Genomic DNA, 24,453 nt, shown 5'->3' with positions numbered 1-24,453 from the left:
GCCATGGTGTCAACCTAGCTCACAGCAACCTCAAACTCCTGGGCTCAAGCAATCCAATCCTGTCTCAGCCTCCCCAGCAGCTGGGACTACAGGCATGCACCACCATGCCCGCCTAATGTTTTCTATATATATATTAGTTGGCCAATTAATTTCTTTCTATTTATAGTAGAGACGGGGTCTCTCTCTTACTCAGGCTGGTTTCGAACTCCTGACCTCAAGCAATCCGCCCGCCTCGGCCTCCCAGAGTGCTAGGATTACAGGCGTGAGCCACCGTACCCAGCCTGGCCTTACAACTTAAACAACAAAAACAAGACCAAAAACTGTATGGCAAATAGCATCAAAGGTAAGAGTAAGAGCCCAGAGACAGGCTGAGGGAAGTCATCAGCAATATGTGTAAACATGCACAATGTTGGCATTCCAAATAGGTCAGTAAGGAAAACAAGGTAACCCCAAAGACAAATGGGCAAAGGACACACACAAAATTTCACACAGGAGGAAACTTGAATACCCACCAGGAAAGAGCACGGTACCTAGTCACCTGGTCAGGGGGGACACATGACTCTGATTATCACTAAAGTACCATTTCATACTCTTCAAAATGGCAACACCCAAAAGTCTAATTATGTTCAACGTTGGCAAGGATGTGGAGCCATGGGGAATCTACCACACTGCTCATGTGAATATAAAACTCACATGGAAGCTTTGTCCAGCCGTTTGGCAAAATCTAATAAGATTCAAAATACTAACACCCTTACAATATGGATGAAGCTTGAAAACATTAGGTTGAGTGAAAGAAGCCAGTCAAAGAAATCTAATCTACAGAGACAGAAAGCAGATCACTGGTTGCCAGGGGCTGGGAAGGCAGGGGGAGGAATGGGGGCTGAATGGGGATAGGATTTCCTTTTTGGGGGATGAAAATGTTCTGGAATTAGATAGTGGGAGATGACTGCACAACTTTATGGATATAGTAAAAACCACTGAATTACATACTTTAACATGTGAAATTTCTGGTATATGAATTATATCTTAATAAAGACACCCTGTGGCCCAGCACTTGCTCTTTTGGGTGTCTACCCTGGAGCAGCAGTCGGCACACTTCAGCCTTTTTGGTAAAGTTTTATTGGCACACAGCCATGCACATTCCTTATGTGCTGACCATGGCTGCTTTCATGCTGCCTCAGCAGAACTGGTAGTTGCAATAGAGACAACAGTAAGTCATTGTGAGTAGTAAGAATGTGGGTGTGTGCTAAATTCTGTCCTTTACCTTTAAAATTTTTCAAAAAAAAACAATTTTTTCAAACAACATATTGGCTGGCCTCTGAGCACAGGAAGTGCCATGGTGTCCCTCTGGGGACCTGGCAGCAAGGCTGTGTGATCCATTACCTGTTGGCTGCAGAGGTCACCCAGAAAGAACTGCACCCGGGGATTGTCAAACCCTTGCTGGATATCGAACACATTGACAGCATAGCCTCTTGCCAACAACTGCTCCACCATGTGCTGCCCCAGGAATCCAGAGCCTCCAATCACTGTGCATTTCTTAGCCTGTGGAAAGAGGGAGGGTGGGGAAGGACCAGAAGTTATAAGGAGCCCACGTACACATGCTGAGCCACTGCAATGGCTGATACATTTGTTTGTTTTGCTCAAAACTCTTCCGGAGCCAAGCTGGAAGCTTTATGTAATTCTGCTGTTCTATCAGTAATGCAGCCTACTCTCCTGGGATCAGTAAGGAGGGAAGAGAGAACAGATGATACTGAGATAGACTTTGCTTGGATTTGATGACAAGAACCATGTTTTGTAAGTGAAAGAAAATTAAACCACCTATGATCAAAACTGGACAATCTGAACAAACAAACAAAACCCCAAAAGTGATACCTTGTTGGTCCCAATATTTGATCCCTGGGCACTTCTCTAAGGCCAAAAAAGAAAAAAGGAAAAAACAAAAAAAAACACCCCAGCCATTTGATAGTTTCCATTTAAAACATCAAGTGGAAACTATCAAATGCTCACAGGACAAAGTCTGTCCCTTTTCCTCCCTGACCACAAGGGGGCTGTGATCACCCAACCCCTTCTCACCTGAGCCTAGTGTTCTAAGACTGTCTTGATGGGATCTCCAGGTAGGGCTGTAGTGAGGATGGGTGAACTGCTCCTCACAGGGCCCAGCCCAGGCTCTGCTTTATCTCCTCTGAACTTCCAGGAAGTTGAAGAACCAGCGGAGAGCTATGGCGTTTACACTTCAGCCTCTCTAGCGTATACAATTTCTTGAGTAATTTCAATGCTGGTATCTGGGGATAGTGGAAAGCCAGAGTACCACAAGCAGGCGCTTAAATATTCTGAGTCTAGCACGTCAATGCAACATTGTGGCTGCTGCATGCTGAATAAGCTGGCCACAAATGTCCCCAAAGGAGGACCTGTAATATCCCTCCTCCCTAGGGTCTTTCTAAAACTGCATCTGGGCTTCCTTAAGGTGACAAACCTTCATTTTCTGTAGTTCATGTACAGTAAATCTGAGTTGGGTATGTAGAAACTAATTATTTTAAAGAAATTCTGGTCCTGATTAAAAACAGACCTCCCTACTTATTCCTTAAACATTGACACAATTGAGCTGTGCAAGAGACTCACGGATGCCAGCGCCAGACACCTTCTACAGCTCTGAAATGGCCCTTGTGCTAGATTCCACCAGGCCCGTCTAGATAGTGCTATAACCTTGGCATCACTTGTTCACGCGTAATCCACTGACATAATCGGCCTTGCCATTCTTCTGCCACCCCAAACTAACTTTCCATCCTTTTCTATGCTTTGTTCTAGTTATTCCTATATACATGTCATCACACCATGGTAAATAATTAGCACCTTGACTGACATTGATAATATTTCCTCAGGTCATAGCCAAGTTAAATATAAAACTCCCACCAATCCCCTTTCTGGCAACCCCTTTCTTCTCCCCTCGTCCCCAGTCACCTGCACAGGCAATCTACGGTTATTTAGATTAACACCAAACTTCCCCATTTCCAAACCTAGGTTTTCTTGGTTTACTACAAGTTTGTAAAAGAGGGTCAGAACGAGATACATTGGATTTTTGTTTGTTTGTTTGTTTTGAGACAGAGTCTCACTCTGTTGCCTGTGCTAGAGTGCTGTAATATCAGCGTAGCTCACAGCAACCTCAAATTCCTGGGCTCAAGCAATCTTCCTGCCTCAGCCTCCTGAGTAGCTGGGACTACAGGCATGCGCGACCATGCCCGACTAATTTTTTCTATATATTTTTAGTTGTTCAGATAATTTCTATTTTTTTTAGTAGAGATGGGGTCTCGCTCTTGTTCAGGCTGGTCTCGAACTCCTGAGCTCAAAGGATCCTCCCGCTTCGGCTTCCCAGAGTGCTAGGATTACAGGCATGAGCCACCGCACCCGGCCAGAATGAGACATGTTTGACAGCATCCTGAAGGATTTGAGCTTGCCTCATTTATATTATCTGGCATCTCTAGTTACAGGTGTTTAGTCTAATTTTTTTCAAAAAATAAATAACCTTTCTATTATTTCTAATGCAATTCCATTTCACGATTTTAAATGTGACTTATCAGTATTCTACCCTTGGACAGGGTGCCATGGATTATTTTATTATACTAAAATGCTGTACCAACATTGCTTGGGATGAGCGGGCCAACAGCTGTTCCATAGCAAGTTTTGTAGTGACAGGAATCAAACCAGCCTTTACCCTTGAGAAGTCTATGTGTGATGGGCTGATGTCTTTATTATTTATTTATTTTTGAGACAGAGTCTCACTCTATTGCCTGGGCTAGAGTGCTCTGGCATCAGCCTAGCTCATAGCAACCTCAAACTCCTGAATTCAAGCCATCCTCCTGCCTTAGCCTCCCAAGTAGCTGGGACTACAGGCATGTGCCACCACGCCCGGCTAATTTTTTCTATATATTTTTAGTTGTCTAGCTAATTTCTTTCTATTTTTAGTAGAGACAGGGTCTTGCTCTTCTCAGGCTAGTCTCGAACTCCTGAGCTCAAACGATCTGCCCACCTTGCCTCCCAGAGTGCTAGGATAACAGGCATGAGACACTGCGCCAGGCCGGGGTGATGTCTTTAATCACATCTATAATGCTATGGGGTTAGAGGAGGTCATGTAAAACACCCATTTTCATGGCCACAGTGGATAAGAAAGAGTATGTGCTAATAATTCAGAATAAATTTCTAGACTGGAAACAGGCAGTGGGACTCAAAAGCAGGTTACTGAGGGGAGTTATAAAATCAACGTCTTAAAGATAGTATTAAAAATAGGAAAGAGCCATCTCCACAAACTAATTTAGTTATAATATAACCGTGACATAAGAGAATGGTCTGGGCCATTGTGTTTTTCCCAACCTTTCTTGTTTTGCTTTGTCATTAACAGTGGGACTCTTTTTTCAGAGAGATCTTATGCAGAATATATAAGTTAAGACAAAGTATTCTTTTTATTTTAGTAGTTTAAATTTACAACTTTTACTTCCTATAAAGTCAATCGATCAGAAAAAAAGAAGTTATTTTGAAGAACACAAAAATTTGACACTAGATGACAATGGCAGTTTGTCGTAACCATTGGAACCTAGACTTTTTTTTTTTTTTCTGGCTGCTAAGTAGCAATAAAATCCTAATTTACCCACACAAGGGACTGCAGATGGCAAATGGCTCCAACCACAGATGCCCAGAGGAAGCTTTACTCCAAGCTCTACAACAAAACCAGGGTGATCTGGTGGCCCACAAGAACCCCTTGGGCTTGGGGATCTTTAATTTATTAACATTTGATATAAAAATAACATTTCACCTTGGTGTGATTACATTTCTGAAGTATAACATGCATTAAGAATGAATCAAACCAGGGATTCGGGGGAGACCCACAACTTAGGGATGTGGCAAGCATTGTGGGGGGAAGGGAATACCTCCAACCCTTCTTAGGGAGAGGCAAAGATATACAATGTAACCAAAATGTCAAAAAAAACAAAAAACTTTTATCAGGTGGAGGGCAGGTGGGAAGGGGGAGGAGGGGAAGGGTGTATACTTATATAATGGGTGTGGTGCGCATCATCTGGGGGTTGGATGCACTTAAAGCTCTGGCATGGCGGGGTGGGGGAGGGGTGGCAGGGGCAATATATGTAACCCTAACAGTATTTGTACCCCCATAATATGATGAAATAAAAGGAAAAAAAAAAAAAGAATGAATCAAACCAAGCCTTTGCAGACCTAGATGCTTCAGGAGGCCTGACAATGATTGAACTCAACAATTCCTTCAAGTCTCTTCTGAGACTTGTAACGCTAGATCTTAGGAGGCCTTGCATCTATTCCTGCCGCCCTCTGGCAAAGCTTCTGCCACACTACCAGGAAGCCCAATGTGGCCTACTGGAGGCCACGTGAAGGCAAATCGAGGCATCCAGGTGACAGCCAAGAGTTACTGCCAGATGTGTGACTGCAGCTACATGCATGAGACCAGGGGAGACCAGCCTAGGACCCCCCCAGCTAGGCCCACCCCAAACCACAGAGTCATGAGCTCTTAAACCACTGGATTCTGATATTTGTTACACAGCAATAAGTGATTTATAAATGTTAAATAAAGCTATATATTAATATCTTATATATAATAAAAATACCCTACACTGATTGATTTAATAAATGTACAAATATAACTTTTGACTCACAGGTAAATATCAACAGCTTGCTGATATGCATGTATCAACTTTCCCTTTACCTGATTTTGATTAACCTTTCCCATGTCAGTTCTCACTTTGGGAAAGTCCTTGGCTAAATGCGTCTGCATGTCCTGGCCTCTCATTGGCTCACTGACTGCTTGTTCCATTTCGATGCAGAATGTAGTTCTGTTTGCAATCAAGTCTTCTTTTCTGAAAGATATATTTACAGATAGATGTTAATGTTGTATAAGCCAAAATAACTTTAGCTGTTAGTCTTCTGGGTGGATGCCATCCTCCCATTGAGTTTTCACAAATAGCTGACCCATGGCTATCGCTGTGCAAGGAAGCATGCAGATAATATTCCTATGATGTCTGCTGTTCTCTTAGAGACGGGCATCAGTGGGCCCACAACTCACCATACACTTGGATAGAGGCAGAGTGGGAAGCCAGTTAAATCATGTCATCTTTTGCAGTGTAGCTTTCTCCATGGCATTCACATGCTTCAATTATCCTCAAGCTCTCTCGTGGTGCACATTAGACTGTGGCAGTGTGTAGGCCTGGGGAGTCCTGGTTCCAGTCCTGGCCCTACCATGAACTGTGTGAATCTGCTCCAGTCACCTCTCTCGGCTGCAGCACAGTTTCCCGATCAATGAGATGAACTCACGAGCACATCCCCAGGATGTCAAGGCATAGGATGCTGGGGCAGGGGTCGGCTAGAGTGTAATGGGAGATGGGACTCTCCTGTTTGGAGAAGTTAAAGCCACCCTGACTATGTGTGGAAGAACCAAGTGTCTGGGGTCACCAGAACCCTTGGGAAGTGGTCAGAGTATGATGGGGACCCAGCAGTTCACAACCAGGAGGCAGTAGTGACAAAATCTGAGAATGCTACCAAACATAGGAGTCTGGCTTTAGTGAGAGCCCCTAGGGCATGCTCCTCCCTTCACCCATCTGCAGTACTGAACTGTAGTTACAAAGAAGCCATTTGATTAGGATGCATTTGGCCTTGCACCTATGTTTTCTTGGTAGTGGCCAATTTACTTAGTTACAGATCCCCTGACATGTGGAGATGGCAAAAGCCATGACTAGAAAAGAGTATAACTTTGCTCCTGAAAGACGAGATTCCGAGGACATCTCGGTGAGGAGGCAGCAGCTGGCAGGCTCCGTGACAGCTCCAGTTCCATCCCACACCTCCAGTTCTATACCCCTCGCCACCTCTGACAAAAGGACACAATCATGTGTCCCTGTGGGGAGCTGATTTTGTAGGCGTGTTGAAGGCCAAAATGGCCTTAAAATGGATGTTCGGACCCTCAATATCAGATGGGGCCATTTGGGGGAGCATTTTTCTAAACTCGTAATGAAAGTTATTAGGACAATATATTTTAAAACTTGACGTTTTAGGGCCCTTTTTAGAATGCACATAACAAATAAACAAAGTCAACCTGTAGTTCCCTGCTTGACCCATCCCCCTGTAAATTAAAATGCTCAAACCCCCCCCCCCCATCGGCTGACTGAATGGACCCTGCCAGGAGGAGAGAGGTCAGACATGCCTTATGATGCCCCCTCCCTTCTTGGAGACTTCCTTTATAAACCAATAGCAGGACTAAGGGTATGCAAGACAAACCTGCAGGTCCTGAATTTATGCAACAAGTGGTGGCTTATCTCTGGTAAACAGTTTATATTAAAACATTCCAAGCTTTTAGACAAAGCTTCATGTCTTTAGTCAATTACAGTCCAAAGAATCTTTAAACCCACCTATAACTTGTAAGCCCCCCCCCCCCTTCGAGATGTCCCACCTTTTTGGGCCAAACCAATGTGTGCCTCCCACGTATTGATTGATGGCTTTACCTGTAACCCCTGTCTCTAAAATGTATAAAAACCAAACTATAACCCAGCCACGAGTCCACGTGCCCAAGGACTCTTGGCAGTGGCTCCGGGTCATGGTCCTCAAATTTGGCTCTGAATAAATCTCTTTAAAATTATTTTGCAGAGTTTGGCTTTTTTATGTTGACACCTCTCTTTTCCCCACAGTCCCTTCCTTTGCAGGAGTCATCCCTACCATGCCTCCTCTGTGGCCCTCTTTGGAATCCCTCTGCCACTTCAGACCTCTCCTGCTGTACCTGCTGCTGTGTCCTGTAAGCTTGGGCAGGCAGGGGCTGTCTTGTCTGCCCTGAAAATGCTGCCAGGTCCTGCCTAAAGGCTAATTCCTGGACTTCTCGCAACAACCAGATACTGACTAATGAAGATATTAAAACAACCAAGGATTTGTACTGTAAAGGGTACACTCAGCAGTAGTTCAGGGCAGGGTGTGAAGAGGAACTAAGATGGAGGGAGACTCATAAGCCAACTATTCCCCTTCTTGCCTCATTCGAGGAACAGCATAGCGACTGGCCCCAAACACTTCACTCAGCTCTTCTAACTAAACATAGGAGCTGAAGGACAGATTGAATCACCTCCACAACCTCAGGCTTTGCATGAGAAGTAAGAAAAGAAATGGACCAATGGAGGGGCTGTTCAGGGTGTCTAAGGATGACAAAAATCCTTCTGAGCCCCTTTAATGATGGGAGGAAAATAAGTGGCTATTTTGCTTAAGATCTCTGTGGCAGTCACAGGGTGGGAATGTTCTTGGCACCACGGTGGCTGAGCTGGTCCGTAGGTTAACACTCAGGACACCAGAGCACTTGTTTCAAAAGAATCAGGTGACAAGAGTCATCTGTAGTGAATGGAACCTTCTGCACAGGGATGGCCCCTTGGGAGGGGGTCAGGAGTGATCTCTGCCAATGAAGGGGCACAGGGCTCTAAAGAAACACCATGGCCTCCACCTTGACATGTGAAGACAGTTCTGGATTGTTGTAGTCAGGTGAATGGTGGTCCCTCAAAAGATCTGTCCATGGCCTAATCCCTGGAACTCGTGAATGTGCACTTATATAGAAAAAGAGTCTCTGCATATATAATGAAGTTAAGGATCACAAGATGGGGAGATTATCTTGGTGGGTTCCAAATCCAACGACAAGTGTTCTTGTAAGAGTCATACAGAGGAGAGATACAGGGAGAAGAGGAGGAGGCCACATTAAGTCAAAGGCAGAGATTGGAGTGATGCAGACAGAAGCCAAGGAACATCTGGAGCCACGAGAAGCTGCGAGAGGCAGGAAGGATCCTCCTCTAGGGCCTCTGGAGGGAATGTGGCCCTGCTAAAACCTCAATCTCAGACTTCCAGCCTCCAGAACTGTGAGAGAATTAATTGTTGTTGTTTTAAGTAACCCAGTTTGTGGTCATTTGCTATAGTTGACCCAGGACACTCATAGAAGTATTGTTTATAGCTCCCAAATCCACACAGCACAGCTGCCAATCCCATAGGCCCACGTACTACTAGCAAGAGCAAGAAGCTTTAGCGCCTACACCCCTCCTTGCTTGCTACAGGAGGATGCGGGAGGTGAAAGAAGAAACATGTCATGCCATGATGGGGCTGTACTGTTCAAACAATGATCATACAATTCTTAGCAAACCAGCCTATTGTCAAAACAAAACCTACTTTTCCTCAAATTATACAGCAATTCTTTTGAAGTCTGTAAATATTATAAGTCAGATAAGAATTCTGGTGACAGCCTAGCTGTCTCTAGGGAGTGGGGTACCAAGGACTAGCCTAGAGAATGAGCCAAATCCCACTGGCAACCCTCCTCCCTAGCCTGCGTACCTACATCCAACATGTGATATACATTCAGGTTAAAATGATCAATCATAGCTCTGATTGAAAAGACATTTCTCCAAAGATGATCTACTTTACAGAAGGCCAAGAAGCACATGAAAAGATGCTCAATATCGCTCACGCCTGTAATCCTACCACTCTGGGAGGCCGAGGCGGGTGGACTGCTCAAGGTCAGGAGTTCGAAACCAGCCTGAGCAAGAGCAAGACCCTGTCTCTGCTATAAATAGAAAGAAATTAATTGGACAACTAAAAAAATATATATAGAAAAAATTAGCCGGGCATGGTGGCGTATGCCTGTAGTCCCAGCTACTTGGGAGGCTGAGGCAGAAGGATTGCTTGAGCCCAGGAGTTTGAGGTTGCTGTGAGCTAGGCTGATGCCACAGCACTCACTCTAGCCTGGGCAACAAAGCGAGACTTTGTCTCAAAAAAAAAAAAAAAAAAAAAAGATGCCCAATATCAATAATCATTAAGGAAATGCAAATCAAAACCACAATATCACCTCATACCCATTATTAGGATGGCTAGCATCAAAAGCCAGAAAACAGAAAGTAATGAGTGCTGGAAGGGATGTGGGGAAATCAGAACCTTTATGTACTGTTGATAGGAATATAAAATGGCGTAGTTGCTATGGAAAACACTATGGCAGTTCCTCAGAAATTAAAACAGGTTACCATATGATCTAGCAATTTCAATTCTGGGTATACACCCCCAAAAACTGAAAGCAGGAACTTGAACAGATTGTTGTATATCCATGTTCATATAACATTATTCATGAAAGGTGGTCTTACTAATAGCCTATGTACAAGGGAAAATAAACTATCAAACAGAAAGTAAGAGAAATACACTCACAACACAACTACTGCTTGTTTAATTAAAACACTGTTGCCTAACTTGTTATCTCTGAGTTCTTAGCCTTTAAAAAGTTCCTAAGCAGATGGTAGGAGTGTGAGCTTCCCCTGTTTCCTCAAGGAGAGACAGTACCGTTAGCAAGAAGAAAGAAGAAACTAATGTCTGCTACCAATCTGCTACACGAGAAACGGAAAAAGCCAACACAGCAGCTTCACGGTCACTTTTGTTATCAGTCCCCTGAAGCAGAGAAAAAAGCCATTTCTACCCTTTAAAAGGACCAAGTAGTTTTCCTCGTGGTCCGACATTTCTTTCCTTTCTCTGTGTGTTGTGGGCACACTCTCACTCTCTCTCTCCCCCCTCTTTCTTTCATTCTCAGGAAAATAAATAAACGTTTACTTTTGGATATCCTAGTCACTGAGAATTCTTTCTCCCCCCGCATGCAGACTTCATGCCCTAACCATTCGCTATAGCCAAAAGGTGAAAGCAATCCAAATGTCCGTTGATAGAGGACTATTATTCAACCATAGGAAGCAATGAAGTTCTGAGACAGGCTACAACATGGATGGACCTTTAGGACATTATGCTCAGTGAAATAAGCCAGCCACAAAAGGACAAATATTGTAGGATTCCACTTATGTAAGGGACCTAGAGTTGTCAAACTCCTAGTGACAGAAAGTAGAATGGTGGTTGCCAGGGGTTGAGGGGAGGTGGAACGGGGAGTGATTGCTAATGGGGACAGAGTTTCAGTTTCATAAGATGAAAAGAGTTTTGGAGCTGGATGGTGGTGATGGTCATACAACATGGGAATGTACTTAATGCCACCAAACCATGTACCTAAAAAGGGTTACTATGGAACATTTTCTGTTATGTTTACTTTACCACATATACATACAGAATAATAGCTTGAACTATTGAAAATAAGTCCCCAAGAGCAATGTTCTAGGGACTGGTGGATTGTGAGGGTCCATACAGCAGAAGCCTCAAGTCATTTTCCTTTAAAATGTTAGGTCTTTGAATCCATTAAAAACCAATGTGTGCATCTACTGTATACATTAAGACAAAGTCTTAGGCTAAGCAGCATTTAGGAAAAGAGACTCATCTTGTACTGGTGAAGCTGGAGATAGGATCTGATGAAAAGAGACTCCTGGAGACAAAAGGAAGGGACAGTCTGTTTCAAGCCAGACAGAGAGATGAGAATGTCTCCTCCTTCTAAAAAGTGTTAGTGTGGTCTCTTTGTAAAGGGGAAAGGTCATAAGAGCTCTGCCTTCCATGGAGTCCAGTGTAGGAAGCTGGAATGTGGCCACTGAAAACATGTCACTTCAGTCCACAGGCAGACAGCACGCTTCTCCCAAACTCCTCAATCAGTAGAGTGGCTATCCAAGGGAAGCCAAGGAGCATTTCTTAGACCTTTCTTTGCAATCCTGATATGGGGAACTGAGCCTGGGATTGTAAAAGAGGATTCCCCTGTCTCCTGTCACCTTGTGCCTCGAGCTCAGCCCCTCTGCAAGCCTGGTCCTGGTGATTTAAGAGAAAGAGAAGAGTTCACCTGAGGCCAGCACATGCCTTCATTATGGATATATTTCTTTGAGAAAATTATGTAAAGCAGGAGTTCTGCGAGAGCAAAAGCAATGCCTACTTTTCAGAACTCAAAGATATGATATGGGGAAGAAAATACATGGGTTAGGACCAGTAAGGCTGATGGGTAAAAGGTCATTTCTCTTTAGAGCTTTCAGTTTAGCCCTTACTATGCTGGGGCAATACAACTCAACCTCACCCTTCCACAGACCCGCGGTGTCTGCATGTTTCTGTCAGTTGTTTGTCTCTTTGCTAGTCTATTTTTGGACATGGTAAGCCCCTACCTTGGATTTTGTGGAGGACCACTCAGAAACCTAACAGCATGCCTGGGAGCCTGACTCCTGCTGTTTCCTCTGCCTGGAATACCTTTTCCTCCCCTACATGGTGAGTCCCTCCTCATCCTGTAAGTCCTAGCTTAACTGCCCCCTGTGAAACCTCCTCCCCCTACCCAGAAGAGGTGAGCTGCTTCCTCAGTCCCTGTTTATGCTCTGGTCCTAACACTTAGCGTACTGCATTAGACTTTTTGTTTTTCACACCTGTCTTGACCCACTGGGCTGTGAGCCCCTCGAGGCCCAGCAGAGAGCCTGGAATGGAATATGGATTTGAGTGACTATCTGGTGAATTATGTCGCTGCTGCTAGCGAAGAGGCCTCATGTGTAAAACAGCAATCCTTCCTGTCTACCTTAGAGGTGCTGTGAGACTCAAACAAGCCCCTGGGTTAAAATGGGAACTGAAACATATAAAAATAATCCTCTAGGCGTCACCTCATTCATTCATTCCCCCATTCACAAGTCACAACATGCTGGCTACTTCCAGGCACAAGCTGACTGAGACACAGCTCCAACCTTCAAGGAGCCCACCATCTAGCACAGGAGACAGGGAGTGACCAGAGAATCACAGAAGTTCATTTGTGCTCCGATGAGGGTGGGCCCCAAGCACCAATACAGGGCACCCACCCCAAGGTAGCGGTCTCTGAGCCAAGTTCTAAAGGCCCAAGAAGAGTGAGTCTAACAAAGGGTAAGGGTGTCCTGAAAGACTCTATGGCTGGGATGGGAAAGGACGATGTTAAGGTACACAGCCAGTGTGTTCTGGCAACTGTGATGAGTTGTGTAACAGCAAGTGTGAAGCCAGATTGGGAGCACAGCTGAGAACACGCAGGGGCTGTGTGCCATGCTAAGGGGTGCCCTGGGGGAAGATGGGAGAGCCCCTGGAAGTTGTAGACAGTGGTGTGTTGTGACCAGAAAGATCACTCTTGCTGCAGTGTGGGGAAGAAATTTGGGGCAAGCCTCAGGTTCCAGGCATGCCAAGCACCAGGAATGACAAGAGCAAATCAGAGAAAAGAACTACAGTTGGTCCTTGAACAACACTGGGGTTACGGGGCATTGATCCTCCACACAGTTGAAAATCCATGTATTTTCACTTTTGACTCCCCCAAAACTTAACTACCAATAGGCTACTTTTGACCAAAAGTCTCACCAATAATATAAACAGTTGATTAATGGAAGAGGAGGGGTTGGTTTTGCTGTCTCAGGGGTGGTGGAGGCAGAAGAAAATCGACACATAAGTGGACTTATGCAATTCAAACTGGTGTTGCTCAAGGGTCAACTGTAATACTGCCTGAAGACCATCAGGCCCTTTTACATGTGAATTCATGATCCCATTACGATCCCAAAGCATCCAGTCAGTTAGACAGTTCTTTCTGGTCTCAGTCAATAGATGAGAAGTCAAGTGACTTGCCTAAGTCACACACAGCCTGGGTAGAACTTGTGTTCGGTCCTTGTACTCTGAGAGTAGACCAAATGACTGAGAAGCAGGGTGTGGAGGGATAGGAAGCTAGAAGGGCGAGCAAGGGCAAACCTGGGCAGGAGGCTCCTCCGCCACGCTGCAGTGCCTGGACTTTACCTCATCATCATGGGAAACCTCCAAAGGCTTAGGAGCAGGGAGCTGACCTGGCTAGAGTTGATCACAGGGAAGAACAGCCTGGTGGAGCAGGGGGGCCTAGTTAGGTGAGAGGCAGGAAACCAGGACTACTAAGCAGTCATTGGACCAAGATTTAGTAAGCATCAAATATATACCTCTCTCTGTCCCAGGTCCTGAAGCACCAGTAGTGAACAAAACAAAGATGCCTGTCCTCAGAGAGCTTGTCTTCTAATGCAGGGGAATCAAAGAACAAAACAAATAAATAAAATATACAGTAGGTTAGAAGGTGATAAGTACAAAAAGGAAAAAAAAAAACTTCTGGTCTGGACTACATGAATGGGTGTTAAAAAGAGACAAGATACAAAAATTTTAATTAAAATAAAAAATAAATAAAAAGAAAAAGAAAAGGAAAAAAAGTAGAGCAAGGTAAGGGGCTTGGGCGTACTAGAGGCTTGCAGTACTTAAATATGGTGCTTAGGGCGGCCTCACTGAGGTGATAGCCAAGCAAAGATCTGGAGGAGGGAAAGATACAGGCCATCAGGAAGAGGAGACAGTGAGAGCAGAAGTTCAAGGCAGAAGTGTGCCTGGCACGTGAGGCCCAAAGCAAAGCCAGTGTTCCGGGTCTGAAGGGAGCCAGAGGTGATGAGGAGAAGAGCAGGTGTTGCATGATGTGAGGGGACATGTCCTGCCAGGCTTTGCAGACCATGGTGAAAACTCTGGCTTATACTACTTGGGAGACTGATGATGAAGGCCTAAATCAGGAGAGGAGTATCCGAGGTAGAGAAAAGAAACAGCATTTCAGGGTCAGAGCTAATAAGGAGGCTGGATACAGGGGAGAGGACAGGGAAAGAAGGAGTCAAATATGACCCAACTGTTTGAATCTGGTTCACTGTTCAAAGGGGATGAGGGCAAAGGGCAGAAGTTCCATTTAAGGGGTGCTAACAAGCCTCAGGCCTTTCTCAGCCTGAGAAATTTGTGCTTTTGCCCTCTGCCTCCCTGAGTTACTGCCCTAATGCCTGGAGGGAAGCAGGTGAAGGTCAAAAGCCACAGAGCTGGCTAGGGCAGACTCTGGGCTTCCACTTCTGCAGCTCTAACTCAGTCCGCAGCCTTGTACACGTGCTCCCTTTTAATTCTCCAAGCATACCTCTCACTTCCAAAATTCCTGTGACTTTGCTCACGACAGCGTCTCGGCTTGGAATGCTTCTCCCTACCTGCCTTGAGCGTTTGGGTGTCAAAAAGTATACTCTGATGACCTCTCCTAGCCCCTCATGCTCACTCATATCCCTTCAATCCTTTCAAAGTCCGTTCCCAAGGCCACCCGCTCACAGTCCTGGGCTGCTTTTAGCCAGGTGAGACTAAAGTGATCCTCTCTCGGAACCTGGTCTGAGGTCTATTCATCTGGCTTAGGCTGGGGGTGCTCTGGAAGGGATACCCTCAAAGAAAGAGCATCAGCTGGATTTGGCTTCTAAGTCCCACCCGTCCAACCTGTGCAAAGACACTTAGCATGCTCCTAGCCCTCTCCGGGTCTCAGTTGCCCCGTGAGTACAGTCCCCACGATGCACTTTGTCCCTAACTCAGTCTTAGAGCACAGCAGGAAGGACCCGACCCAGGCCGTCCCACCTCGCCCCTCACCCTTTCATCCTGCCCTGTCGCCGACACAAGGCGACCTCCAAGGGCAAGGCCACGACTCTTACCAGGCTCTCGCTTAGCCGGGCTCAGCTCGCACGCAGCCCGCACCTACCTCCAGCTGCGGACCTCCACGCCTTTCTCCCCGCCCTCATGAGCCGAGAATCGGCCGAGCTTCCTCAACCAAGAGGATTGGCCCAGCTCGGCGCAGGCTCAGCCAATCGGCGCTCGCGGCGTGATCTTACCCAATGAGGACAGGTCTCGGTTGCCAGAGCATCACACTGGCCTGGGTCTGGGCTTTGCCAGGTTAGCCCCACCTACTCCGACCCCACGCGAATGGGGAGCCGCAGTAGCGAGCTGGCAGCCAATGGGGAGTGGGGCCGCGCGCGCGGGGCGGTGGGAATGGCGCCGAGTCAGTGTGTACGTCGGTTGCCGTAACAACGGCCTGCGGAGTTCGTCGGTTATGGTGAGTGCTGGCCGCCCCATCGCGCTCTGCACCCAGAGGCTGAGCCCATCCCAGGCCCCTGCCCGGCCAAGCCGCCTCTTCTGAGCCTTTCTTAGCTTTGGCGCACCCGTCCTTCCTTTGAACTCTTTCCCGGAAGGGTGGGGTAGAGACGCCAGCCGCCCCGCTGGGCCTGCTCTTGCCTGATGTCTCCCTTTCACCCACAGCAAGCACCCACCCGCCCCTCGGACTCCCCTGGCCTTCCCTGGTCCCCTCGGTGACACTTTCTGGGTAAAAAAGACTCGAGTTCCTCACAGGCCCAGACCCCTCTCAGACCCTGGCCTCCTGGCGGCCTAGCTCTGCCAAAGTTTCCGCGAAGAGCTAAGAGGTTTGTTGTGTTCTGATTGTTAATATGTATTTCACAATTTAAATACAGAAGTCTTCAGGAAATGCTTTGGACTTCTTGGAGAAGACTCAAAGGTGCTGAATGCATTGAGTTTTATTACTCGATAGTGACAGCATACGGGTTAACAACTTAACTAATACTTGGTCAAATCTAGAAGTAATCGGAAAGTCGTAGTACTTATTGGGAAGGAGAGTACTGCGAGTGGACTTTGCAAGGTCGTTTCCAGAGCCAGGATCCCCGCATTTAGGGAGAACTGATTATCTCTAGTTATCCACAGTCAGTTCTTTGACTAGCTTTCTTTTGGGATGAGCTCTCATTCAGGACAGTTTTCAATAAGAGGTATCCAAAAAACCCCAGGTGATCTCCTTGCTTCTAGAAACAATAGTAAAGAAGGAGGGATAGAGATTCATGAAAAGATTCACTGTTATTTCCAGTAAACCCTATTATCTCTCTTCTTAAGCTTTGGAATTGGTTGGTATAAACTATTTTAAAGATAGATATGGATGACTGTAGCTATCTTTCTTTTTTTTTTATTTTTTATTTTTTTTTAAATTTTTTTTTTAAGACTAGTCAAGTGCAGTAGTGAGGAGGGGGGAAAGTAGTAGAACAAGGAGTTCAATCTGTAACTGACTGTGAACAATCACGTGAGATAACTCACTACCTTCGGACCAGCCTGTAGCTATCTTTCTTTAAAAATGGACTACATTACATAATATAATATGTGCTTATATGTTTGTATGATGTGTAAAGGCCTCCAACTTTAAGAAGGGTAACATGGCATCAAGTGCCCAGCGAAAAAGGATGAGTCCTAAGCCTGAGCTTACTGAAGAGCAGAAACAGGAAATCCGGGAGGCTTTCGATCTCTTCGATGCTGATGGAACTGGGACTATAGATGTTAAGGAACTTAAGGCAAGCTCTGCACATTCCTGCTGTACTGCCTTGCCTTTACTGTGCATTTGCTTTGTCTTCTGCTTGTCACTATTCTACTCCTTTTGTCCTCTTTTCCCTGCAAAAAGTAACAAGAAAGGTTGTACTGTGCTGTTTTCTTGTCTTTACTTACCTCAAGTGTTATTAAATAAAATTGATTGCAGATGTCAATTAGATCAATGTTACAGTGTTCCCCAATCATTTTAACATTATTGTGTCAGATGCTAGCTTAATGCTCTCAACACTATCATTTTTGCTCCTGCTGGGTTTAGATGTACATATTGAGACGATCCCATTTTCATTATAGGTGGCAATGAGAGCCCTGGGCTTTGAACCCAAGAAAGAAGAAATCAAGAAAATGATAAGTGAAATTGATAAGGAAGGGACAGGGAAAATGAATTTTAGTGACTTTTTGACTGTGATGACTCAGAAAATGGTAAGTTAGCTAAGACAATCAGCATATTTTCCACCCATAGTGGTAGATAAATTTGAATCTATATATGGAAATGACTTCATTGAAGAAAAGTCAATAAAATCTGGAGAGTTTACCTGATAAGGATAGTATTAATGACTGAGAATTAAGATGCCTAAGTTCCGTTTGGGTTTCTGCAAGATCACAAAGTTACAAAAGACACTTTACCCTCTGTCATTTTTTGGTTATTATCTTTCTCCAACTGATACATCAATATGATAACCATAAGTGGTAAAACCTACAAACAACAATAATTTTTAAATGTCTCTCATTTTGGCAATACAAAGTCCATATACTTTAAATTTCAAACTTCCTCTTTCTCCAGTTTTTTGTTCAGAGAAGCCTCAGCCTGAGGGGTGTTTATTTCAGCAGTCATGCTTTGCTTTTTCCTGCAACAGGGATATGATTTTTTTAGTGCTGCTAAGGTTGATTTCATCCATCCCTAATCTCAGGTGTCACCCTTTTAAAGAGTTCAAAGGGCCAAGAGAACATAAGCTATTGCCCCGCCAGGAGGTCTGTTCCCACTGGGGCAGCAGCTAAGTAAGGCCTTGCTCTTTCATGGGCCTCATGGCTCCTCCTTAGCATGGCTCATCTTCCCTCTACTTGTATGTTTCCCATGGCATAGGCCTTCCTCTTTCCCCACTCTAACAGTTCTCTTTCTTTGAAATCATCTAATCATACCTTCAGTTTTCTTTGTGGACCCATGTAAGACATCAGGAGGCTCAACATCCTGCAACCATCTAGTAAAGCTATCCCATGTTTGAGGTTGGTTCCCAAATTGCTCTTCTTAGGCACTCTCTCTATCTTTAGCTACTGGCAGGTGCCTTTCAGGAATATCTGGGGTTTGAGCTTCTGGAGATTTTATTTTACTCTCTTCCTCTGTTAGAGTACTTGGGTCCCCAGTAACACTCTGTGATCTAATAAGTAAAATAGCCCTCTCTTTCCGCTTTACCTCCTCCCTCCACAAGAGGATCCCTCTTCCACTAGCATAAGCAGTATATTTTCCCCAATTTTAACTCTACCCACTGCTCCTATATTTTAAAAGTGAATCCACTTTCTTCTTGCTTTGTACAGACAGAATGTTTTAGGTATAATCTTTTATATTTACTTTTAAATCTCTGGGTTTGTAATAATTTTATTGAATTTATTGTCTTTTTCTACCCTGGATGATATTTGATCATTTGTGACCTAGGACCCATTATATCATAAAGGCCATCACCAGCACCATGTAGTGATGTGGGGGCAGGGTGGAGGGGTTAGGGAATGAATCTAAGAAATTAGTTGCCCCACAAATTCCTCCTTGGCTTTGGAACTGGATAAAGTTCTGAACAAGAGAAACAAAATCACAATTACGAGTAACTCGTGTAGATGCCTAGTGATACTTGATGGTGCACATTGAAAAGCCAAGCTCCAGTCCTCCACAGAGGCAGAGACCCACAGCCTCTGCCAGTTAAAAATCATGTGACCAGACAGCAGTTAAGGCAGCAGCTGCACTAGAAGTCCTGTCCTCCCCTTACGTTACTTTGGGCCCCCAAAACAAGTCCTTGTGCCTATTTCTCAAGATTTATTGGCTTGTGCACTAAGAAGACACCTGACCTTACCATTTATGAAATAGATAGGGGCTAGGGCAATAGTTAGGGAGCAGACATTACCTTGGATTGGAGAGCCTGCTTTGCCTGGCATGGCTCTGAGGCCAAAATGGGCTTCTTAACACTTTCTCCAAATCTAGACTCAAGTTATGTTGTTGAAAAAGAGAGGGTGACTAGGCAGAGGTGGGGATACAAAACGAGTAACTGTAGTATCACTGTACTCATGCATTTTTTGTTCTACTTCTTAAGTCTGAGAAAGATACCAAAGAAGAAATCCTGAAAGCTTTCAAGCTCTTTGATGATGATGAAACTGGGAAGATATCATTCAAAAACCTGAAACGTGTGGCCAAGGAGTTGGGTGAGAACCTGACTGATGAGGAGCTGCAGGTTTGTAATGTATCAGACGGGGATTCAGGATTCCCACCTTTGAGCTCTCTGTGACTTTTCTGAGTCACATTTTCTCTGGTGTGAGCACCTCATTGAAGGAAAGCTAGTGTACTCTTGTCCCTCTGCTGATAACTTAATTCTCCTTTGATAGTCTGACAAACCGATGAACCTTGCGTCCAGAAAAATGTACATATGTACAATTTTACTTACTATTTTAGGTTTCAGGAATCCCTCTAGTCAAGATGATCTTCAAGCTGTCTTCCAGATGTTATGTATGCCAAGGAGTGACTTGGTTCTCAAGTAACTTTTCAGGAACTGAGCTATTATAAAAAATGGCACATTGACATCGAGTGGACTACAATTATCTAGTCACGTAGCATTATTAAAGTCTGTTGCTTAATTGCTTTTTAGTTTAGATTACGAATTAACCCAACCTGAATCTTACTGTCACGCAGGAAATGATTGACGAAGCTGATCGAGACGGAGATGGAGAGGTCAATGAGCAAGAGTTCCTGCGCATCATGAAGAAGACCAGCCTGTATTGAGATCAGCATCTTTTCTATGCAAGCACATGTGATGAGATGTAGTGCCTGCCATTGTGTGAAATCTGGCTTTTGAGAACACAAACTTTTTCCCTCACTGACCTCCCTGTATAACTTTAGTAGTGACCTTGAATCTATTTTAGACTTTTGAAAGTGTTCTTTGATATTAAAGTTCTTTGTAAAGTAACCTGCTGATTACTTTAATTCTCAAAAACAAAAAAAGAGCACATTAGAGTGGAGAAAAGGGTCTTAAAGCTTTGATCACCTGCCATTTTGCCTTGCATTTCTTCATTCTTGTCTCATATTCCCATGTGTATGGAAACATAGAACGACTTCTTAGACAAGCACATGTACTCATGTTACCACAAGCAGTGGTCATTCTTGAGTAGTTCCAGTTTTTAGTTGATGTCTGACTCTTACAAAATTCAGTGAACTCTTGCACTGGCATTTGGATGTGTGTTAATGCTATTTGTTTTGTGTTAAAAATAAAATCTTTCTTAGTATGAGCCTGTGTTTTCTAAGCGTGAGTTCTGTAAGCCTGGTTATGAGTTCATCTTCTCAACCATGGTATTGAAGGCAGCCTGTTAGATACACAACTAGCCTAGAGACAGAAAATGAAATATTCCTTGGCTATTTTCCTGTCATGAATTTCTAGCCTTGGGAACCCATGGATTTGTAAAACTAGTACCATTTCCATTTCACCTAAGCCTAAACGATGCCCTTAAAGGAGTTTTGGCAAAGTGTAAGGCCAAAAAAGAGTCTTTTTGGTAATCCATGTTTGAATAAAACGGGAAGAGCCAGGCTATTTTGATGCTATTCTGATAGATTCAGCCAACTTCTGATGAGTTTATGTGCTTATCGTGTCTCATAGACTTTTGGGATCAGGTTGCACTGAGTGACCCTGTCCAGCTGCCCTCCTGGTCCTGCTCAGGATTACCTGCAAGTGAAGCCCTGGTAGATGGCGTTAAATTCTCTGCTCTGGGGTGAGGGTGGGCAGCTAGAAGGGATGGGGGGAATGGAAGATGAACAACAATGATGGAATGTTTATTTGTCCATACATGACTTCTGGGGGCATCCTAGTCCTTTGGGGATAAGGTTGCCTGATTTAGCTAATAAAAGAAGAACGTCTAGGTAAATTTGAATTTCTGATCAACAATGAATTTTTTTTTTTTTTTAGTTTAAGCGTGGCCTATTTGGGCATTTTGTTATTTCTTTATTCATTGTTAATCTGAAATTCAAATGTACCTGGGTGTTCTTTATAGCAACTGGCAACCCTACTGTGGGAGCATGATAAAGAGTCCTGGCCCTGTCATCCTGGAGGACTTGGGGGCCCAGGAATATAAACTTGACTGTGCCCCCCAGATGAGTCTCATGCAGAGGGACCACTCCTTGAGAAACACTGGGGGAAAGAGCCCAGACTAGCCTCAATCTTGGCCCTCACAGTGCTCCCTGATTTCCTGGCTGGGCCTAGATTTTCTTCTCTGTGTGATGAGGCAAAGAGTTGTGCTTAACTCAGAATCACTGAGAGTTAAATAAAAACTTACAAAAAGGACCTGGCTTTAAGGTGTTCAGGAACAAGGGGTTCAGAAATGTTCAGTCTTACTCTCATTCTTTGTTATGGTTATCACATAAGCTTTATTGTTAAATGTGGGTTTATGACGCTTTTATAATTACTGTCCCCAAAGTCAGTTGACAGCATTTCCTGGGAGGATTTGTCCGTCATCTTGCTATTTTCTAATAAGAGTCATATGGGCCGGGGGCAGTGGCTCACGCCTGTAATCCTAGCACTCCGGGAGGCCAAGTCGGGCAGATTGCTCGAGGTCAGGAGTTCGAAACCAGCCTGAGCAAGAGCGAGACACTGTCTCTACTATAAATAGAAAGAAACTAATTGGCCAACTAATATATATATAAAAAATTAGCCGGGCATAGTGGCACATGCCTGTAGTCCCAGCTACTTGGCAGGCTAAGGCAACAGGATTACTTGAGCCCAGGAGATTGAGGTTGCTGTGAGTTAGGCTGACACATTGGCACTCACTCTAGCCTGGGCAACGTGAGACTCTGTCTCAAAAAAAAAAAAAAAAGAGTCATATGATCAGGCAAATACACACAGCATTGGAAAGGAGTGGAGGATCCAAATCAAGATGGCAGACAAGAAACACCGCCAGACAGAGTGTCTCTGAAGAAAAGACAGATACTAGCAGAAATTAGAAGAAAGAAGCAAGAAGACAAGCATACATCAGATGAGGGTCGGAAGGAGGGGTACCTGAGACCACAGGAGACTCTACGGGAGGAGGTTGTGGAGGAAAACTGGAAGCAGAGACCTCCAGAGCAGCCCGGAGACCAGCAGCAAGGGTAGGTAGAGCGATTAACTCTCCCCTCCCTTGCATCTCCCACTGCTTGTGGGCTCCTCAGCCGGTGGAGAGACCTGCGGATACCAGCACAGAGATGGCCACCGCCAGTGAGCGGTAAGCCTGTAGCGGAGGCTGCACCAGGCTCCCAACTCCCACAGGGCACTTCCCTATGCACAGACTTGAGCCTCGCGGCAGGCGCCATATTGCCTCATTCTCCCCTCCCCTGACCCTATCAGCGGCTGCCGAGAGAGACAGTATAGCCACCAGCCAGAGGCACCTCCAGGGAACGGGACCTTACCTTTTGGGGCCCTACAGCTGACTGAGGGGAACTCAGACAATGAGCTCCCTACCCGCCAGCCCTCCCAGGAGCTGCTGGCCCGGTGATCCCAGAAGAACAGGGCAGACCCTGAGGCTGAGAGACACAGACTCAGCTTGGGTTCCTCGTGGGTGAATTGAGATTGGCACTCCTCTTCCTGGTGGGGATATAGTTTGAATTCTGGGACCCAGAGGTCAGACCTGCAGACCAGATCCTGTGCACTGAGGTCTCACATTGTCCGGGACACAGAAGGGATATATGTGAACAGCCTACTGAGGTGTGTGTGCCTTCAGAGGCAGATCAGCGTCCTAGAGGGCAACCCTCCTCCCAAAGTCAGGCCGTGCGCCCAGACCAGGTGGCGTTCCTGTGCAGGGAACCTCCCGGCCAGCATCACAGCCAGGGGAGGCCCAGTGGCATGAGGTCTGGCCTGCTGGCAGAGGCCCAGGAGTAGCCTCGGAGTTGGCGAGGGTGGAAATAAGCGAGGCCCGCTCTAAATTGTGGGTCTTAGACAGCCCCAACCCAACACACAGACTCTCTGACTGAGCGGGGCCATTCCAGCCACTCCTTGGCAGCTTTTCCTGGAAGCAGAAAACAGAACTTGGAACCCTGCTCATGGTATTGGTGGTATCTGAGGGCAGGCTTACCCAACCCAGCTCTGCCCAGACTCACTCCCAGACCAGCCCTCACTGAGAGGGAGAAAATGACACACCTGGAAGTCCCAGGGCCCCACCCACCACCTGAGGCACTAGAGTGCCTCTCTAGAGGAACAAGAGCTGGTCAAGGTCACAAAAACAACAGCATAGCCTGTTCCTTCAAGTAAGTGCCACCTACTGAAAAGGAAGACACCCTGCACACTCCCTTCACACCACTTACTGACTCATTATACAGGGAGTGGTCGAATCTCACCCACAGACACCACCTACCGGCTCAGAAACTAAACAAGGCATGTGAATACCCAAACAAAAACCTAATGGAAAGAAACAACAACTGATCGACATGGGAAAAAATCAGCAAAGGAACTCTGGAAATATGAAGAACCAAACGGAAAACACACCCCCAAAGAGGAGCACCAGCCCCCTAGAAACGGACACCAACCAAAATCAGGCAACCAAAATGACAGAAGAGGAATTTCGAATGTGGATCATAAGAAAATTCAACGACCTGCAAGAACAACTCAATAACTAACACAAAGAAACCACAAAAAGCCACCAGGACCTGGAACAAAAGTTCACTAAAGAAATCAATACAATGAAGAAAAGTTTCACCAAACTCCTGGAAATGAAGAATCAATTCAGGGAACTACAAAATTCAGTGGAAAGCCTCAAGAACAGGGTAGATCAAACAGAAGAAAGAATCTCAGAGATTGAAGATAACACCTTCCAATTAAATAAATCAGTCACAGAGATAGACCAGAGAAACAAGAGAAAAGAGCAAAGCCTACAAGAGATGTGGGATTATGTGAAAAAACCTAATGTGAGGGTCATAGGGTTACCAGAAGGGGAAGAAGACAACACTCAAGGGTTGGACAAACTATTCGAAGATGTAATAGAGGAAAATTTCCCAGGCCTTGCTAAAAATCTCGATGTACAAGTTCAAGAAGCTCAGAGGACCCCTGGGAGAGTCAATGCAAACAGGAAGACGTCATGACATACAGTCATCAGACTGACCAAAATATCAACTAAAGA

At 45.2% G+C, this 24,453-nt stretch overlaps 2 protein-coding genes across 7 annotated transcripts in view; one reads left to right on the top strand and one right to left on the bottom strand.

Moving 5' to 3' along the window:
- The window catches only part of NSDHL (NAD(P) dependent 3-beta-hydroxysteroid dehydrogenase NSDHL), a 30,910-nt gene extending 15,401 nt beyond the window's left edge, over window positions 1-15,509 (bottom strand). For 2 of the 6 annotated variants that reach the window (XM_012788842.3, XM_075999200.1), the window contains exons 1-3: window positions 15,405-15,483; window positions 5,723-5,873; window positions 1,384-1,542 (exon numbers count right to left, since the gene is read on the bottom strand). In XM_012788842.3, coding sequence (XP_012644296.1) covers window positions 1,384-1,542; window positions 5,723-5,830 — 267 coding nt within the window. In that variant the 5' untranslated portion in view covers window positions 5,831-5,873; window positions 15,405-15,483. Of the gene's footprint in view, window positions 1-1,383; window positions 1,543-5,722; window positions 5,874-6,079; window positions 6,103-13,865; window positions 13,939-15,404 lie in introns of those variants that run through there. The other 4 variants (XM_012788840.3, XM_012788843.3, XM_012788844.3 and 1 more) reach the window with 4 other exon arrangements.
- A 140-nt stretch (window positions 15,510-15,649) lies between these two features.
- Window positions 15,650-20,607, top strand: CETN2 (centrin 2). The gene is made up of 5 exons (XM_012788847.3): window positions 15,650-15,802; window positions 16,935-17,093; window positions 17,419-17,547; window positions 19,422-19,559; window positions 20,015-20,607. The coding sequence occupies exons 1-5, from the start codon at window positions 15,704-15,706 to the stop codon at window positions 20,102-20,104; spliced, it is 615 nt and encodes a 204-aa protein (XP_012644301.1). The 5' UTR covers window positions 15,650-15,703; the 3' UTR covers window positions 20,105-20,607.
- The last annotated feature ends 3,846 nt before the right edge of the window (window positions 20,608-24,453 follow it).

This window comes from Microcebus murinus, chromosome X (assembly GCF_040939455.1).
Source record: "Microcebus murinus isolate Inina chromosome X, M.murinus_Inina_mat1.0, whole genome shotgun sequence".
NCBI classification, from domain to species: domain Eukaryota; kingdom Metazoa; phylum Chordata; class Mammalia; order Primates; family Cheirogaleidae; genus Microcebus; species Microcebus murinus.
The sequence above is the reverse complement of the archived record's forward strand: the minus strand, read 5'-3'. Positions and strand labels throughout refer to the sequence as shown.

What these genes read in the sequence shown, in the direction of transcription:
- CETN2 (XM_012788847.3), top strand. Translation starts at nt 15,704, where the DNA reads ATGGGGAGTGGGGCCGCGCGCGCGGGGCGGTGGGAATGGCGCCGAGTC. An exon ending in TAGATGTTAAGGAACTTAAG is followed by an intron (nt 17,094 to 17,418) that starts GCAAGCTCTGCA and finishes TTTTCATTATAG; the next exon opens with GTGGCAATGAGAGCCCTGGG. An exon ending in TGACTGATGAGGAGCTGCAG is followed by an intron (nt 19,560 to 20,014) that starts GTTTGTAATGTA and finishes ACTGTCACGCAG; the next exon opens with GAAATGATTGACGAAGCTGA.